The sequence below is a fragment of the Pimephales promelas genome, chromosome 10 (assembly GCF_988280905.1).
Source record: "Pimephales promelas chromosome 10, fPimPro1.hap1.1, whole genome shotgun sequence".
In the NCBI taxonomy this organism is placed as follows: Eukaryota; Metazoa; Chordata; class Actinopteri; order Cypriniformes; family Leuciscidae; genus Pimephales; species Pimephales promelas.
The window spans coordinates 10,931,213-10,950,017 of NC_142778.1; the positions used below are offsets into that span (position 1 = coordinate 10,931,213).

An 18,805-nucleotide genomic window follows, 5' to 3' on the forward strand; every position below is an offset into this window, starting at 1 on the left:
TGTAAAAAAAAAAATGCTTTGAAGTAAAAGGATCTGCAGAATACTGGCGAAACATAGTAGCCTATAGAAACGTCAATGAAAATAAAATAAAATCTTCTATGTTACTAAATTTGATTTTACATTTTGCAAACGGCTAAGGAAAGAGTTAAATGTTCGAAAGCCATTCAACTCTTTCCTCCTGCATTTCCAAAATGACAGTCAGCTGACGAGAAAAGTTTTGGTTTCCGAACCCATATGTTAAAGAGCTCTGAGATCCAGAGAGGCTCATTGGCTCGTCGAGAACCTGACGTCACGGCAGCTATAAAACTCAGCAATGCTTTTAAACTCTACTGTAGTGGGTCGAGTTTAAAAACTCTCTCAGCTCGATCTGTGTCAACATCATTTATCGCACGTATTTCACGTTACACTTACCCGTTTGACTACGATGATGTCTGCTCTTCAGGAGTCACCAAAGTGTTAAATGTTTGAAATAGAAGGCCGCCGAAATCCACATGTAAAGAGAAGAGAAAGAGATCCAATGCATTTTTGCAATAGACTGTGCCAAGGAGAGCTCATAATCTGGAGTTAGGAGAGCACTGAAAAGTCCTGTGCAGTATCTGTTTTTCTGCAAAGAGTAAAGCATTTAAAGATCATCAAGCTGGCTCACTCTCTTCCGACCCAGCCCGCTTTGACAGCTGCACTTCACCCGCACTGGAGGACGGTCAGCAGCAAGAGGATGGCATCAGAGCTGGCACTGAGCAGCTCCGACCTGCCCACCAGTCCCCTGGCCATGGAATATGTTAATGACTTCGATCTGATGAAGTTTGAGGTGAAGAAAGAGCCACTGGAGCCCGATCGCAGCATCAGCCAGTGCAGCCGCCTAATCGCCGGGGGCTCCCTGTCTTCCACCCCGATGAGTACGCCCTGCAGCTCAGTTCCCCCTTCCCCGAGCTTCTCGGCGCCCAGCCCTGGCTCCGGGAGCGAGCAGAAAGCGCACCTGGAGGATTTCTACTGGATGACCGGTTATCAGCAGCAGCTCAACCCGGAGGCGTTGGGCTTCAGTCCCGAGGATGCGGTTGAAGCGCTGATTAACAGCACACATCAGCTCCAGAGCTTCGACGGCTATGCTAGAGGGCAGCAGTTTAGTAGCGCAGCCGGACCGGGAGGCGCCATGGCCGGGGAGGAGATGGGATCCGCCGCCGCGGTTGTGTCTGCAGTCATTGCCGCTGCTGCAGCGCAGAACGGGGCACCCCACCACCAGCATCATCATCATCACCACAGCCATCACCAGCAGCACCAAACTCCCGGGGTCCCGTCCGGCAACAACTCCTCGGCCATCCACCACCAGCACAGCCACCTGGACGACCGCTTCTCGGACGAGCAACTCGTAAGCATGTCCGTGCGGGAGCTCAACCGGCAGCTGCGCGGCGTCGGCAAAGAGGAGGTGATCCGACTCAAACAGAAGAGGAGAACCCTCAAAAACAGAGGCTATGCTCAGTCGTGTCGCTACAAGAGGGTTCAACAGAGGCACGTACTGGAGGGTGAGAAGACCCATCTCATACAGCAGGTGGACCACCTCAAACAAGAGATCTCCAGACTGGTGCGCGAGAGAGACGCGTACAAAGAGAAGTACGAGAAGCTGGTGAGCAACGGCTTCCGAGAAAACTCGTCGAGCAGCGACAACAACCCCTCATCCCCGGAGTTTTTCATGTGAGTTCCCTAAAAAAAGAAATCAATAAAGATTCTAAAAGGTTTTTTTTTTTTTTTTTTTTTTTTTTTTTGTGGTGGTGGGGTGGGAGTGTTAAGATCAAGGCTGACAACTTTTTATCGCTTTTATAAAGAACTGAAGTCAGTTCTTGAGTTTTGGGCGCTTGATATGCAACCAACTTTTTTTTTCTTTATATTAATCTTTAAATTAGTTCACATTTTGATGTGTATGCATACACTTATGATATTGACCTTCATTCACCTTATGCATTTTTTGCCAAATAAGAAAGTTTGCTATTTTTATTTTATATACATATATATTTGTTTAGTTTTTTTTGTTGTTGCTTTTTGCCAAAGTCAGAGGATTTTCCCACATTGTCATCTGATGTCTTCTGCTTGCTGTTTTGTGACTTTACATGAGAGACATTGAAGAGACATGTCATTGAAGTGCCTGCATGCTGGACATGTAAGGTTTTTTGTTTTTACTTTATTCCCCCTCCATTTTTTATGCGCTTGAAAATGAACTTCTACTTGGAAAAAAAAAAAAAAAAAAAACTTCTGCTCAGCATGGCATTCATACATTTTTTTTCATTTCCCGGTCACTTTTTTTTTTTTTGGAATATGGACTAAAAAAGTACAAGGAGCATCATGTCATCATCCTCCCCATTAAAAAAAAAGTTGATCCATACAGTTTCCATACATTTAATTCTCTGTTGAGAGTCAACTGGAAGCAGTGTTTCGAGGGAAAGAACAAGGACCTGGTTTCAAAAAGGAATTCTCCCTCTGGGACTTAAACAGTGTTGTTGCTAAGAGCGGTTTGTGTATTTAATGTCAAAGGTTTGCATTTTAATAACTCTGGAATGAACTACTTTTTTTTTTGCATCATATAAAACAGTTAAAGGTAGCCAATGCCACAGGTTGACACGAAGAAGGAAGAGTGACTTTAGATGTTGCCTGTTCATATTGTTTGAATTGAAGGCTCCAAGTTTGCATACAGCTGGATTTTTATCATGCGTAACTTGAGCTTTTTGCAGCATGTACTGGCAGTAAAAACAGCAGTTTGACAGTGTAGTTCATGATGTAGCCTGCTATTTACTGTATTTTAAAACCAAAGTATTAAAGTAGAATTTCAAGTCAACATGGAAAACCATGCATTCAGAAAATAAAAGGTCTGATCTAATTGGAATGAGTTGCACTAAATGTAGCTTGTAGCAAATTATATATCACATATTGGAATCTATCCAGAACGCTAATTTAAAAGGCACCCGTCATGGCTTTGCTGAAAAGTAAAGGATTTAATCTTATTTAGTTATATATTGTCAAGCAGGACTCGATTCTATCTTTTTCTTTCTTTCTTTTCTTTCTTTCTTTTGATGTTAAAAAAGTTATTATTTACATGGCAATAATGTAGTAATCAATATTAAAATGTCTGGACATTGTTTTATGGTCAGGGATTGATACCCTGCTTGTATAAAATCAGGATATACCGTTCATCAATAAATTCTTAAAACGATGTTAATTATTATTTTATTTCTTTTTTTTCATATATATATCTATATATATTTTGCTGTGCAAAATTATTTTACCCACTAACCGTATGTGATGTTCATATATGCTTTTTTTTCATTTCATACAATATGATATGCAATAAAAATGCAATTTGGGCCACTTAAAGTCTGCTTTCTCTGGATGTTGTTTGTTAAAGTTTTATTAGTTTTTATTTTATTTTTTTTAACAATCATTAGTTGATATAATCATAATTCTTGCTATAGCCTGGTTTTATTAGTCATATCCAGTGCACATATTGGCATCTCAAAAATCGATTGTCTATCGTAAGATTCGGACTCTTGAAACTATGTAAAAAGCTTTCGCTGTTATCATATAGCTCTTTGCTCATAAACTCATAATATTCTCTGGAAAAGTCCACAGGATCACATTGCTGCAGCCACTATGTAATGGTTGATAGAATATAATGCATTTTATTGCAGACAATGCTCTAACATTCCAAAGTTTGACAATGCAATGCGTCTCAATGCAGTGGACTTTGCTTTATGTTTAGAATGAATTTAAAGCGTCACCTTTTTACCTTTTATTTTGTGACTTACAAGAGAAATTGTGGATTACTTGATGAAAGTAAACTCTTTTAATTGCATGGGTGTAGGCTGTGCTGTGTTGGACAGATGTGAAACTCCTGGAACTGCTATGTTTAGGTCTTGAGGTAAAAAAAAAACTAGATTCATTTCACAGCGAATGTAAATGGTTGTAGTGTAGTTATCAAAGAACAGCATGTTTATGCATCTGCCTAAGACATGCATGTATATATAAGGTCAGAGTTGTCATAGTTCTCAACTGGTGAGTCGCATAGGCGTGTTCTGATAGTTTTGCGGACAGCAGGAAAAAGTCCGTGCTAAATGCAAAAAGTAAAACCATTAAACGACGTCCACCAATTTGCACAAACTATGCCGTAGTTTTTCCTGAAAAATTTTCCTATTCATCTAGTTATGGTAATACTTTTGAATATTGCTGGGCTTAAGCAGTTGGTGTTAATATTAATAAACTCAGATTGCTTTTCTAAGGCCATTTTGTTTACCTAAGACAAACAATGTAGGTAATGTGTTGGCTCAACACTTGCTCTGGGTCCTGAAGCAACATCAGTTGAAAGTGTTTTTGAGTGAAAGTGAGGTCAGAGTGAACATTCATATCCTGTATGTGTGCAATAGTTTTTCCACTGCTAGTGTCATTTGACCACCACTGATGTTGGAAGGAACATTGGTAGTATTACAAATTATAATACTAATTAAAAAAAAAATAAAAAATCAGACATGCACACACACAAAAAAGGACAAATAAAAAATGTCAAATTAAAGGACAAATTAAATATATTAATATTTGTATTAAAATGAACAGTGCTCAGTTTGTCCAGAGCTTTGCTTTTTATTTACTGATTATCTGCCTTTCCTTCGTTTGAACAAAGCGGCTTTATTGTCCACCTCTTCCGAAACAAAGCTGTGGAGGTGGGAGCAGGAAACCGGGTGAGAGTATATGATTTGAAATATAATTTCCCCCAATGATTAATCGCTCAGAAAGGGTCCATTTAAAAATGATAAATTATGAATCTGTATATTGCTGCGGCAGTATCCATACTGTTTTTGTTTTGTTTTAGCATGCATGCGAAAACTGCAATTTATAACAAATCTGTCTCACATGCGTATTAAGAGGGAAAGGTTCAGTATTAGTATTTTGAGTTGCCAAAACCCTAAATGTCTCAAACTTTATGTGCATTCAAGACACTAATTAAGGAAAACAGAAGTTGCAAGTAACTCTACATTCCCATTCTATCTCGATTTGAAATGTATTTTACAATCTTGCTGTTGCAACTACACGATCAAACTTTTATGCCACTTATTTTTGGGAATCCTTTTATTCCGTCGATTATTCTTATTGTTGTATATGTATTCAATGTGGAAGAGAAAGGCGAACAATCTCTTCATCGAATCAATGTGTGTTTCACTGAGTACTCTGCAAGATCAAATCAGCATTAGTGAAGGTGTATTTTAGTGTGTGAGTGTGTGTGTTTACAGAGGATGCGTGGAGGTCAGTGAGCGAGAAGTAAAAACATGCGCGCAGTCATTACAGAGATCTTTACCCTCAGGGGAGACCTTATTCATTTCCTGTACCAGTCCTTAAGTCAAATGCATGCACACATAGGCGTAGCATGCAGTCTTAGTATGGATACGCAGCTATACCTTTCTTCCATTTTCACCTTTAATCAGCTATAACAACAGCTTTGCTCAACAAATTTGCCCAGCGATTTTGCATTATTTTGATTAGTTGACTGAATGCAATTACATTGTCATCAATATCCATGTTCATTGCTGGATGGATTGAACTTGTATTAGTATTTGGTGCATGCTACGTCATGACAGACAGACAGGCAAACAGACAGACATATAGAACGGATGGATGGATGGATGAGCAGAGCAGTTTTGGAAGTCTTTTGGCTTGTGGGTGAACTTGAAAGAGCTCTCGGAAAGATGTGCACACACTTTGAAACTGTGTGTCAGAGTATCGGGGTTTTCCAGCGATGCACAGACGCAATAAAGATGAAAATGATGCATGTGTGATACAGAGAGAGAGAGTGAGACATCATCGGTAAAAAAAAAACATCTTTACTTAGTCTTTTTTCTGGACTACTATAAGATCCAATTTTAAATGAGTATACATTTTTCAGAATTGTAACAATTGTTATGCAATAATGTATAATGAACATTACTTTAGATAAATATTACCTTTAATTCAGACAGTAGCATTCTTCATACAGCTTCCTTTTTAATAAAGAGCTTCTTTTTTGAAAGCTGAAAGTGTTGTTGACGTGTGTCAATAATGTCTCTACTCAGAAACATGCATAGAGAATACATTTGTTGGCCTTTTGTGTGTACTTTGTAAAATCATCAGTATCTTCATCATTTTCATCATTCAATCTTTCATCAGTTATTTGACATTGAAGTTTTCAGTACAGATTTGAAAATGTGCCTAAATAAAGCCATTGTCATTAATCTTATTTCTGATATTATTATTCTATTTCAAGGTTAGTGTTGAGCTTTTGAAATGAATGCTATAATAATTTTGTCAGTTTCAATTAAATTAAATTAAATTAAATTAAATTAAATTAAATTAAATTAAATTAAATTAAATTAAATTAAATTAAATTAAATTAAATTAAATTCATGGGATTTATTTTACGAAGCTGGTAGTTGTGATTCATAGCTTATTGCATCTACAGACAGCAATAAAATTAAACACTACCTCCTATGTTTTTTTTTTGTTTGTTTGTTTTTTTTTGCGAAATTCTCAAACTGGTAATTTAAACGTTCAATTTTCTTCAGAATTTGCTGATCATTTTACGTTTGAAACATTTTTGTGGAACTCCTTTTCATCTTCAAGCAGTGAACAGCTATCGCCCTTACGTGATACTTGCGTTTCCTTGTTAAACGTCTGTGCATGTTGATTTACTGTAGCTGACTTCAAGCCTATAAATAATCTTTGTCCTCCAGTGTCAATAAAACTGTCAATCACTTCTGTAATACATTTTATCTTTCTTTTTTTACTCTTTTTTAGCATTCACACACACACACACACACACACATACACCCTTACTGAGTGAAAGTGTGAAATTGCCTTTTGCCTTTAAAGTATTACTTCAAACTCAACCTTTATGTAAGGTAAATTTCATATTTAGGTTTGATATAGCCTGACAATTTTTGGTCTTTTTACATATTATATATACATTGATAGAGAATTCTATGCTGACAGGGCATTCGGAACTCTGTTTTGAAATAATCAGTAATTATGATTACGTCAGTTAGAATTTATATTCTCAAAATTATATTAAAATATCCGGAGTGTAATGTGTAATGTATATTACAATGTAATGGGGTAATGCATGATAATAACTATGCTCTCACACATAACACACATTCTGTCACACCTTACTTATCCTGTTAAAACAAAGTGGTGTAACAACAATAATTGTAAACAAACAATTTAATGTAATTTACTTTTTTTTCTAGCAGGCTGATATCTACAGTATGTTCAGATCACACTCTATAGGCTGACTCTATATGAGCGCGTATGAGTGTTTAAAATATGTATGTCTCTTAAAAGTGCGAGTTGAAATGTAGACTGAACATTGTTTATTAAAATATCCAAAACTTGTTTTAGACATATCAAACAAAATTGGATGTCACTTTCCATCAGTAATGAAAATTAAATGGCTCACATGCAGCAACTATCGAAGAATAGATTGTTGCATCTTCTGTTATTTCATTATAGACGCACACCTCAGTGAAACCTATTCATCAGAAAAATGATAATGTCAGATTTAGCTTTTTTTCCAGCGCAGATTAATCAAGTATGAACAACTTGCAGTTTGTTATATCGCTGACTGATCTTGTTATATAATATATTTCAATAAAATACTTTCAGCTTAGTACAATCTCTTCACAAAGATCATTGTAAAAAATGAGTTAAATCATAGTGAAATCACAATTTCCATTTAGTTTATATACAATATTATGTATTATGACATCTCCCCCTCCCCCTCTCCCTCTTTCTCTTTCTCTGTCAGGTCTTCCAGAAAGTTCCTTCATCTGTGACTGTGAGCTCTCTAAGCCTGGCCTTGATGAGTGAGGTAAAACAATTTCACCTGTATCACACTAAAACACCACAGTCTGGAAATGAACACAAAATTAGCCATAATTATGATTTTAATTTCAGAGGTACTGTGTTTATTTTTATGGAAATTAATTCTGGAAAGACTAATGCTATAACTGAATAGTGTGCTAAAAAAAAAAAGCATACATGAAGTAATAAAAAGCAGTGATATTTTCCAGTCTGAATCCCAATGTGCATGCATTAATATTTCTCAGGGCAATCTACAATTTGATTTTAAAATAACATCGACTGAGTACCTAACACTTTACCTGACGTACACCTTGCAGTGAGGCTGGTACTTCCTAAAGTGCTGTACGAAACATTTTTCTCACTTTACACTTGAATATAAGCAAGAGTAAATTCACCTTCCCATAGGCCGAACTCTCAGTGCTGGGGTGATGGATTTCTGTAAGCCCAGTTGAAGCACAATCCATCTTTCTCCAGGCTCAGTGTGTACTCTTCTAGGACTACACCAATGACATGTCACTGGAGCACCTTGTGCACCTCGCTCCTGGGTAGAGACTGCGCTCAGAGCTGTCAGGGATTAAGGTGTTTGTGTGGAACATTGCTGAATCATAAAAGGGCTTTTAGTGACCACCCCAGCCAAACCAACCGTGATTTATTCAAAGGCGTTGTGCCTTTTAGAACAAGGTAAAAAGTCAAAGATCTTGTGTCCTATGTTTTGGGTTTAAATGCAGATACACAAACTTGTCTGAAATGGATAGGTTTAGGTTAAATCTTAATGGATGAGTCATATTCAAAACTGCTTTAAAATAGACTATACATGAACACACAGCGTGGTGCACAGTGGTGCTAATGTTTATGGATATGTATGCAGCATTTTATGTTTCCCTTTTTATTAATACTTTTAATAAAAATAGCAAAAAGGCCAAACAAATAATTAAATAAATAAATCAGTCATTATGAATTTTAGAATGTTGAAACTAGTTGATTCAAACAACTAAAAATGTCTATAGTTCAATTCAGTAACTACATAACTGTTTTTAGACATTAGAATTGCTTCAGCTTTGGCTTTGCCCTAAAAAACAGTAATTTTAGTGCCATTAAAGTCACCATTTTTATTGAATATTGCAGTATTTATTATAAAAGATTTGTCTATGCATCTCGTTGTAATCAAAATAACTTCCATTTCCTTTTGCAATGATGATGTGAGGTCTTCTCTGATGACGTGTTTACTGCAAAGTGGGACAACCTGTTGATTACATGAAATCGAACCAACGATCCAATTAATTCCAATGAACAAAATCAAATCCCATCCTACATGTATATTTTTTTTATTGGTCTCAAAGCCGTTTCACTCGGATATCCGTCACAATAGGGAAGGAACTTCATGTCGACTAAGTAACCAAACGTAATTACGATTGTTTTAAATGTGTGTCCATCCCCCTTCTGCCATTGGTTAGACAAAAAGACAGTTCTGCCCCCAATTCAAATGAATGGTTGAGACAATTTTCTTTTTGAAATTGGCCTGGATGTTCAAATGTTCACAGAGCCATTTTCACACAGACACAGTTTCCACTTGTGGAAATTAACCTACAAATTGTTTACGTGTAGTTGTTTGTGTGCAAAATAAGATGGGATAGAAGAAGGTATTTGACATCAAAAAAACGTTCACTCTTCACCATTGAATGATTACCTAGCTAGGTAAAGAACCCAGTTGTTCTTGAATCTTTGTCAGTTCTGATGGAGGTTTACCCTTACTTTCTCTGCACTTCAAATCCAATGTCCATTTAGCATTTTCCTGTTTCTCTATCTCTCTCATACTAATCTGTATAATGAGGATGAGATGTTAATGTCATGTCGTCCTTCCCATAATGCTCTGTGTTCCCATCCCCATTGTCTTTAAGTAGAGCACAGGATCAGGGCTGGCTAGGCTCCAGCCTCACTTAACTCCGCCAGGGAAAATGAGACGGACCTGTCGGAGATGACAAGGACAAATCAGCATTCAATGAAGTGCTTTAAGTGCTGTTGTTTCCAACAGCCATTGGAGCAACTGTGAATTAGTTGCCCTTTAGAGGCGGGCGAGGAAATTTCCTGGATAAACACTCAGGAATGACAGGACATAGAGAACACAGGAATGAAAAGCATGATGATAGGTGTCGTACACAAACCTGCTCTGTTATTGCACACACAGGAGTGTGGGTTACCATGTCTTCTGAAACAAAAATGATAAAGGCATCTTAGTAGAGAGGATGTTACACAAACATTGGTTTTGGACCTTTCTTTTTGCCTTGTTAAACTGCCCAAAAAGCAGAATATTGCAGGATTTGAACACAGTCTAACGCCCGTTTCACACATACTCTGTTTGCAGTGCGTATGCGGTGAGTGTTGCGGTGCGTATCCGGTATAGGAGCCGCACGCGCTAAAGTGCTTTCACATATGCTGCGTTTGCAGTGCGTAAGCTGTATCACAAACACTCGCTGTTTTTATTTCAAAATCAGAAGTTATGCAGCAATAGGGTGACCAGTAACCAACAGTCCTGTTATCCCAGGACATGTCCTGTTTTCACGTCCTGTCCTGGCCGTTTTTTATAAAGTGATGTCCTGGTTTAAAAAAAAAAAAAAAAACGCTGGATAAAGAGGAAACAGGATAAAGAGGAAGAAAACTAGTTCGTTTGTGAGAGCTTTTGTTCAATTTGAAGGTATTTCTTTTAGTTAATTAATATTTATATATTTATTTTGCTAATACAGAAGACATTATTTTTTAATCATTATTTAATTCATTATTTTTTAAACCTGTCATAATAAAACCTGTCATAATGTCATAATGTTGAGTATCCTCTGAGAAGGCTATCTGAATTTGTCTTAATATAACAATTTTCTATCCACAGAGGGGGCATAGCCTATTTTAATTGTATTGAAATTAATAAGGCATCTTTGAGTAAACTTTGAGTATCATTTGTTTTCTGGGCCATGTGTCCTGGTTTTTGGTAATCAAAATATGTTCACCATATGCAGCAACTTTTATTAAAATAAAAGTTTGCCAGCTTTGCGATTCTCTTTGTACACTTTTACAAACTTGATTGGACACATGCACGTTTAAACACAATTTAAACAACGACTGCATACAATTCCATGCATTCCTTATATATTAAGAAGTAATGTCTTTAAGTAAAAATATGAAACAATTAAATACATTTATGGAGAGATTACTACATTTTATTGAATTAAATGCATTTATGGTGAAACTACTACATTTTGAGGTCAATCTGAGTTAATTTTGACCACGAACCGTGCGCTGTCACTTTATTTCTGCGTTTGCAGCACAGCAGAAATAGACTCAGAACACCCCGGACTCGGTGCGGAAACGATCTCTGCACTGCTGTATACGCACCGCAACTGGAGCGGATCGACCAGCCCGTTCTCATCCTTTAATGTCATATAGCAACGCATTCTCACCCCAAGGCGTCACCTTTGACCATGCTTCAATATTTGACGTTTTAGGCGCCCTTTAGCGTCACTTACATGACGCGATCCTACGGCGTCATCTAACTGACGCTAAAGGAAAGCGTCAGTTAGAGGACGCGGTTAGGTTTAGGTGTGGGGTGGGGGTAGGGTACACGCGATCCTAGGGCGTCATCTAACTGACGCTAAAGGGCGCCTAAAGCGTCAGATATTGAAGCATGTCCAAATGCTTCCCAAGGCGTCAGTTAGGTGATGCCTTGGGAGTGAGAATGGGCTGCATATAGAACGCTATATGCAAAACGGCGCTATACTACGCACATAGCACCCTTTATCGTTAATATAACACGCGAACCCAAGATGTCATAAATCCTTTAGCGTGAATATGACACGCAGACCCTACCCCACACCTAAACTTAGCCCTCACAGCGCGTGTTATATTAACGATAACGGGTGCCATGTGTGTAGTATAGCGCCGTTTTTGCATATAGCGTTCTATATGACGTTAAAGGATGATCGACGGACTGCATCCGCGTGCAGTGTGGAAGCTCTAACCTGTTAAAATGGGGTACGGAAAAAAATACGGACCGCATACGCACTGCAAACAGAGTATGTGTGAAACGGGCGTAAGACTGGTATTGGCCTTGTATATAGTTTGATTAAAGGGTCTTTATCCATGTATATGAGGAAATCCAAGTGGACATTGAGTAGCCTTTCTATGAAGGCTTAGTGGGTAACACTTTAGAATACTGTATCTTACTTACTGCATAACTAATAAGGAATTAATGAAGAACTAATAGGTAATTCTTTATTAACACTTAAGTCACTACTGTTAACTACTAAGGAAGATGTCTTAACTAATCAGTATGTAATATAATTTTATGATTGTGTTAAGTATCAGTTAGTTAATCAATAGCTAATGAATTCTGTCATACCTCCTGAAGAACTACTATTAATTATCTATTAATTAAGGTTCAAGAAAAATAACTATGAAGTAACTACTAATTAACAGTCATACACAGTAGTCAGTTTGTCATTCTTCAGCACTAATAAGAAAGATAAGTGCAGACATTTACCTATAGGCTATGATCTGCAAATAAGCAAAAACATATCATGTATATTACACCTTATTATTATAAGGTTTTAGTAAGTTTACAGTAGGTTTACGTTTGATTTGAGTCAGAAGTATGTGGTAATTCTTTATTAATTACTAATGGGTTCCCTATATTGTCACTTTAGAATACTGTTTCAGGTTCTAAGTAATTTCTGAAGGACTATCTAATGATTATTTATTCATTACTAATAAGTTCCTTATATTTTTACTTTAGAAGACTGTTTCAGGTTATAAGTTGCCTAATTCCTAGATAATTATTTGATAATTCTTTATTAATTACTATGGGTTCCCTGTATTTTCACTTTAGAATACTGTTCCAGGTTCTAAGTAATTCCTGAAGAACTATTTAAAAGTTATTTATTAATTACTAATATGTTCCTTATATTTTTACTTTAGAAGACTGTTTCAGATTATAAGTAGCCTAATTCCTAGATAATTATTTGATAATTCTTTATTAATTACTAATGGGTTCCCTATATTTTCACTTTAGAATACTGTTCCAGCTTCTAAGTAATTCCTGCAGAATTATTTGATACTTATTTATTAATTACTAATAAGTTCCCTATATTTTCAGTTTCCCTCAGTCGTTGCCTCAAATACATGAATTTACTCAGTGGCATTCTATGCTGAGGAAAACAGACACACACAGTACTGTATATAAAATTTAAAACTCATCTGAGGTTAGTTTTGTGTGACTGTTCAGTAGTTACTTCTTAGTTATTTTTCTTGAACCTTAATTAGTAGATAATTAGTAGTAGTTCTTCGGGAGGTGACAGAATTCATTAGTTATTTTGATTGTTAGTTTGATTCATAAACAATATTTATATTTAATATTTATATTTAAACAATATGAATGTAAGCCAGAGGAGAACTGGCCCCCGACTGAGCCTGGGTTCTCCCAAGGTTTTTTCTCCATCCAATCTGATGGAGTTTGGTTCCTTGCCACTGTCGCCTTGCTTTTGGCTTGCTTTGAGCTTGCTCAGTTGGGGTTATTTATTTAGTGTTTAGCAATGTTGTTGATCTGTGTTGTGCTACTTACATGTTATCACTGTGAAGCTGCTTTGATACAATCTGTATTGTGAAAAGCGCTATATAAATAAATGTGACTTGACTTGACTTGAGTTATTGATTAACTAACTGATACTTAACACAATCATAAAATTATATTACATACTAATTAGTTAACACATCTTCCTTAGTATTTAACAGTAGTGAAGAAGTAGTTAATGAAGAATTACCTATTAGTTCGTCATTAATTCCTTATTAATTCTGCAGTAAGTAAGATACAGTATTCTAAAGTGTTACCGGCTTAGTGTTAGTAAGAATGGAGAATGGTGCTTGTCTTTAGCAGGGACACTTTTTCACATGACTTGGCTCTAAACTGCGATTGTGGGTGTCATTCAATTTTTCATTTTGTAAAGAGAATGATGTGTCCTTTCAAACAATGTGATTAACAAAACAACCAAAACCTAATCTTAAAATCAGAAAGCAATGATTTTTTGATGAGAATGTTGTTGAAGTCCCAATCTGGAGTGTGTTTCTCGTACAATGATTTTACATGCTACTTAACCACCGTAGTAAAATATATCACTGTAGAAGCTAATAATGCGTTCCAGGCAGGTTTTTGAGCACGTAAATCACGACTTCAAACCACGACTTACGACTTTGTAGCATTCCAGGTCATTCACGCCAAACTACCTAGATGTAAACAAACCAGCATGGCGGACCTTACGGGGCTCACGCGCATTTGTAATAATTTCTAACGCCAAAGGTGCTTACTCCTTGTTTATTTGTGGGAAACTGAGGAGGAAAAATAGCGCATGAGGCAAGATAAGCTGTTATACCTTTTATTTTAGTTTATTTGTATATTTGGAAATGTATTTGGTATTAATTTATCCTTGCACTCAATGGACTGAAAACTAGTTAACGTTATATCGTCCTAAAGTGTATTCTCACCGAGTACCGCCTGCAGAAACACTGCATCCGTAGGGGCTGTCGTTGTAGTTTTGTATATGTTCGCGGGCTATGTGACGTCAGAACTCGTAACTGGGAGTACATCGGTCTAGTACGAGTTCACGGGTGGGAAGTCACGGGTTTGACTGCCATTCCAGTGCACTTTCACTGGTATAAGGTTGGAAAAACACGAGTTACAGGTTGCCTGGAACGCGGCATAACTAGCTAGGCACAACCGTTTCCTGAGAGTTGTAGTTTAAGCAACACAAATTTGCAATGCTATTTACTTATGTCCATTGCAACTATGGTTTCGGAAAATGCTCAGTTGTTGAAAAACTGACCACAGTTTGTTTGTTCGGCTGTTTAGGGCAGTGTTGTAGTCCAGCTCAGTCGAGTCTAAGTCCAAGCCAAGATCTGATCTGACTATTCTGAGTCAAGAATGAGTCAAAATTCTCTAAAGTCCATTATAAGACCATACAAAATGGACTTGAGTGCTACAACACTGGTTTAGGGACTGAAAACCTAAAAGGAAACTCTGTTCAGAAGTGATATGCACAATGATATTATGATATTGCACAAAAGTTTTGTTACAGTGGAAAAGCTTATTCAGATTATTAAAATGTTCTTAGTTATTATGAAAACCCCCTTTTGGAACCTTTAATTTTAAGAGTGTAGTCAATTGATTTATTTATGTTGGCTTTAATTATCAACAGATCTACAAAAAAAAGCATACCCACATTTTTTTTAGATGAAAAAATCTTCAGTTAACCTCCAAAAATAGGCACACTTTGGTGCATGTGTTGAAGAAAGTCTGCCTCATGGGCTGCCCTGACTCCTCCATCGCACATGGCAATAGTTCAGACACTAGTGGGGGGACAAAAGGACACTGTAACTGCTGAGGTAGGAGAAAACGAGCGAATCCCTGGGAGAACAGTGTGAACACACACACACACACACACACTCCTGGCGGGGTGTTGCATGCACGACATCGGCCATAAGGAGGGTGAAGTGAGATGTGACTGGCGGTTGAAACTTTTGTTTCACCGATCTGGTCAGTCTCGCTGATGGAGTGTCACATAACTGTGGTGCCAAAAACACCCATGTATCACACCCACCACACTTCTGTATTTCTGCAACACCCTTCTCTTTTAGCATAACAGCTCTAATAATTACTTATACTTGGGGCACTATATGAAATCAACCTGTTCTTGTATCTGATGAAAGGCTGGGTATCATCAACTACCTCTCTATTAGACACACATGGCAAAAATATGTTATAATGCAATACATGCCTCATGCTTTGAATTTATGAAAACTAAAAATAAAATTGCAAAGATGCTGCAGTCAGTTCCTCTTGGCTCACTGAGAAATGCATGTGTTTTTCAGTTTAGGGTTTGTGCTTATTTATATATGGCTTGCATCTTAATTCATTGGACAGACTGTTCAAAATAATATGAATGTACATTCTCTTTTTTCAGCATATCATGATATGACCTACTGTATGTGTTAGAAACTTTTAAAAACTTTGGCAAAACAATATGACTTTCTGCAAAGCCACATTGAAACAAGGAGTAATGAATAGTGTTGTACAAAAAAGACTTGACGACATGTTTTTTTTTGCTGCAGAAATGGAGAGTCACTTTGTGCAGTGTCCATGCACTACTGTAACAAACCACATAATTAACATAAATAGTTTAAAGTTGACAAAGACTTTCAATTCTTAGAATTGTTATGTTTTGATGATCATTGCTGTCCGAGTACTTTCTTTAGATGTTGCGATAATATCTGTTAGTGACTGTTGAAGTGACAAATTCATTCAAAAGTTTTGAAACCAATGCTGGTCCAGGTTTACCTCTGTGTTCCAGTAGGACAGGACGACCCAGACTTGCTGTGTCCGCCCGATCTTCCAGCCACCTGCTCCAGGCGAAGGAAACTAGAGACGGAGGCTTGCGGTCTATATTTAGATGTGCAGGCAGCAGACGCTGTATTTGGGCTTTAAGGTTAAAAATATGGATATCTATGAACAGTCAGGCCAGAGTACAGTACGATGCAATCAGTACCGTCTTTACCCGAGTCTATTTTAGCTTAAAAATAGATCTCTGGCTCTGATCTTGAGCATCTTGTGTGTGTGTGTGTGTGTGTGTGTGTGTGTTGTAGCACAGCCTTACTTCCTTTTTCCTTAAAGGTAACTGGACTCAAGAGAGGTAGTGTAAAAATACTTTTCTTTAAAACAGCAAAGTACGCTGAATTTGAAATTGTGGCTTTAGCTGTGTAATAAAAAGGGTGTCATTTTAGTTTGAAGCCATTAGTTCTAGCTTCAACCTCAGGGAATTTAAGGTTTTAGGGCTTATCTGTTCTTCAAATTTATGATATCAATCCTCAATATATAATTATTTCAATGCTATTTCAATTTAACCACACCCAGAGTATAAAATGATTTTTTTGGGGTCTTATTAATTATTTTAATATTTATAGTCACCATAGTTACAAATCATTGAATTGATCCAAAATCAGCACTAGCTTGCCAATTGCCTTTTTTTTTTTGACAAGTGTACACATTTGCTGGAAACAATGCAATTATCTGCACTGTTGGTAGAGAACAGCAAAATAATTTGTCAAATGGACATCAAAAAGATTATTATACATTTATTATACAGTTATTATACAATTTAAATATTAACTCATAAATATTCTAAAATGCTCTGCCAATACAAATAAGCATTTGAGGCACTGGATAGTACTCTGAAACAGTGTGAGATTTAGTCAGTTGTGTGTTAGTATAATTATACTTTATTCGTAGATTTTAATTCAGTTTTATGAGGAATGATTTAAGGGTTATTATGTCCTGTGACAGGACATAGCTTTCCAGACATATTTATTATCAACTATTTGTGTCATCTATTTTATTTCTCATAGCTGGGTTGTGTGTTGCTGCATTAAAATGTACAGTGGGCCATTCATTTCCAATTCTTTTTTATGTGTTTAAAAAAAGAAAACTTTGCACTTTACCATGCATTTGGTCCCACCTAAACTTGCTGATCAGCAGAATTTAGTAAAATGTATTCAAAGAGAAGTTTCATCTCCGTTTCCCCCAGCACTGCCCGCGGTGGACCCTCTTCCTCTGCCTCTCTACTTCCATCATTTGCTTGTTAGTATTATTCTGTGTGTCTAATTAAACTAGCTCTTCATAAGTGCTGTTTTACCGAAGGCATCTAGCATATATATGCTGTTGTTCTGTACAGTATCCTCACTTGCCTTTTGTTTGGGTAATTATTGTGCTCTTTTTTTAAGGTCATGACTATTTCCTGCCAAAAGTTGAAATGTGAGGTCATTATAGAGTTCTCCAGAACCCAGGGTAATGGGATGCAATTAAAGAGATGTAGTCATGAACCTTCAGCAGTGGGTTAGACAGGCACTCTGTGGCATGTGTTATAAAGCTGTGGTCTACCACCTTTTAGAGAATTTAAGTATTTTCACAACAATTATTATTTGGAGTTACATTTCCACAGTTGTACAGGAAATCTCTCCAAAAGCGTATTAATCGTTTTAGAGAAGTCTTCTTTTTCTTTTCATAATCAATCATTGTTATTATTGGTTGTTATTAACAATCAATTAATTGCTTTTGCTCAATACAATTGTTCTAATGATTTCTAATACCATTTAGTCTATTTTAAGTGAATCTTGGTATTTGTATATTTAAATTTTGGTGAATATTGTTTTTCCCCCCTCTATTAGTAGATTCTGAGTCAGCTGTATTTAAATACATTAATGCAAATAATAGATGCAAGTTTTGTTTATGTGTTCATTGTTTATATCATTAACATAGGATTCAGCTTTTGACCAATACATTACCATGCAGTTTTGCTGAACTTGCTGATAAGTTATAATAAATGATAATCAAAAAGACAATTGTTACAATTATGGTAAATTTAGAGTAAGTCTAAAAACATATTTTGGCTCAGACTAATGACAACATCAGATACAGGCTTTGCATTATGACTGCCACACACATACCTAAACACTTAAACAAACAGAGCCAACAATCAACTGATCTTTTTCTTAAGTGGAAAAAAAAAATGGATTCTGACATGAAAATTAACAAATAATTAGAATGCAGAGAAAAGAAATTTTGCAGTGTTGGAAAATGATTTTGAAAAAAAATTATTGGAAAAAAAAGGCCTACAGAACTGCATTCACAAAGATACATTTCTAGACTGTTTTCAGATTTGATGACTACACTTATGTTTTTTTTATCATTATAATTATGATTATTTTAGTGTCAATTATCTAAATGACTTTAATTGGTTTTTTTTTTTTAAATATTTAACATAAATAATAAAACTGAGGCCTTGGTTCAAATGAGCCTAGAGTGTAGTTCTTATTTTGGCCCACTGCAACAAAAACACAACATTAACAT

The 18,805-nt window shown here is 36.5% G+C and overlaps 1 protein-coding gene across 1 annotated transcript; it reads left to right on the top strand.

Annotated features, from left to right (window-relative positions):
• The first annotated feature begins 313 nt into the window (after nt 1-313).
• mafa (MAF bZIP transcription factor a) lies at nt 314-3,054 on the top strand. Its single transcript, XM_039681689.2, has one exon. The coding sequence runs from the start codon at nt 716-718 to the stop codon at nt 1,691-1,693; it is 978 nt and encodes a 325-aa protein (XP_039537623.1). The 5' UTR covers nt 314-715; the 3' UTR covers nt 1,694-3,054.
• The last annotated feature ends 15,751 nt before the right edge of the window (nt 3,055-18,805 follow it).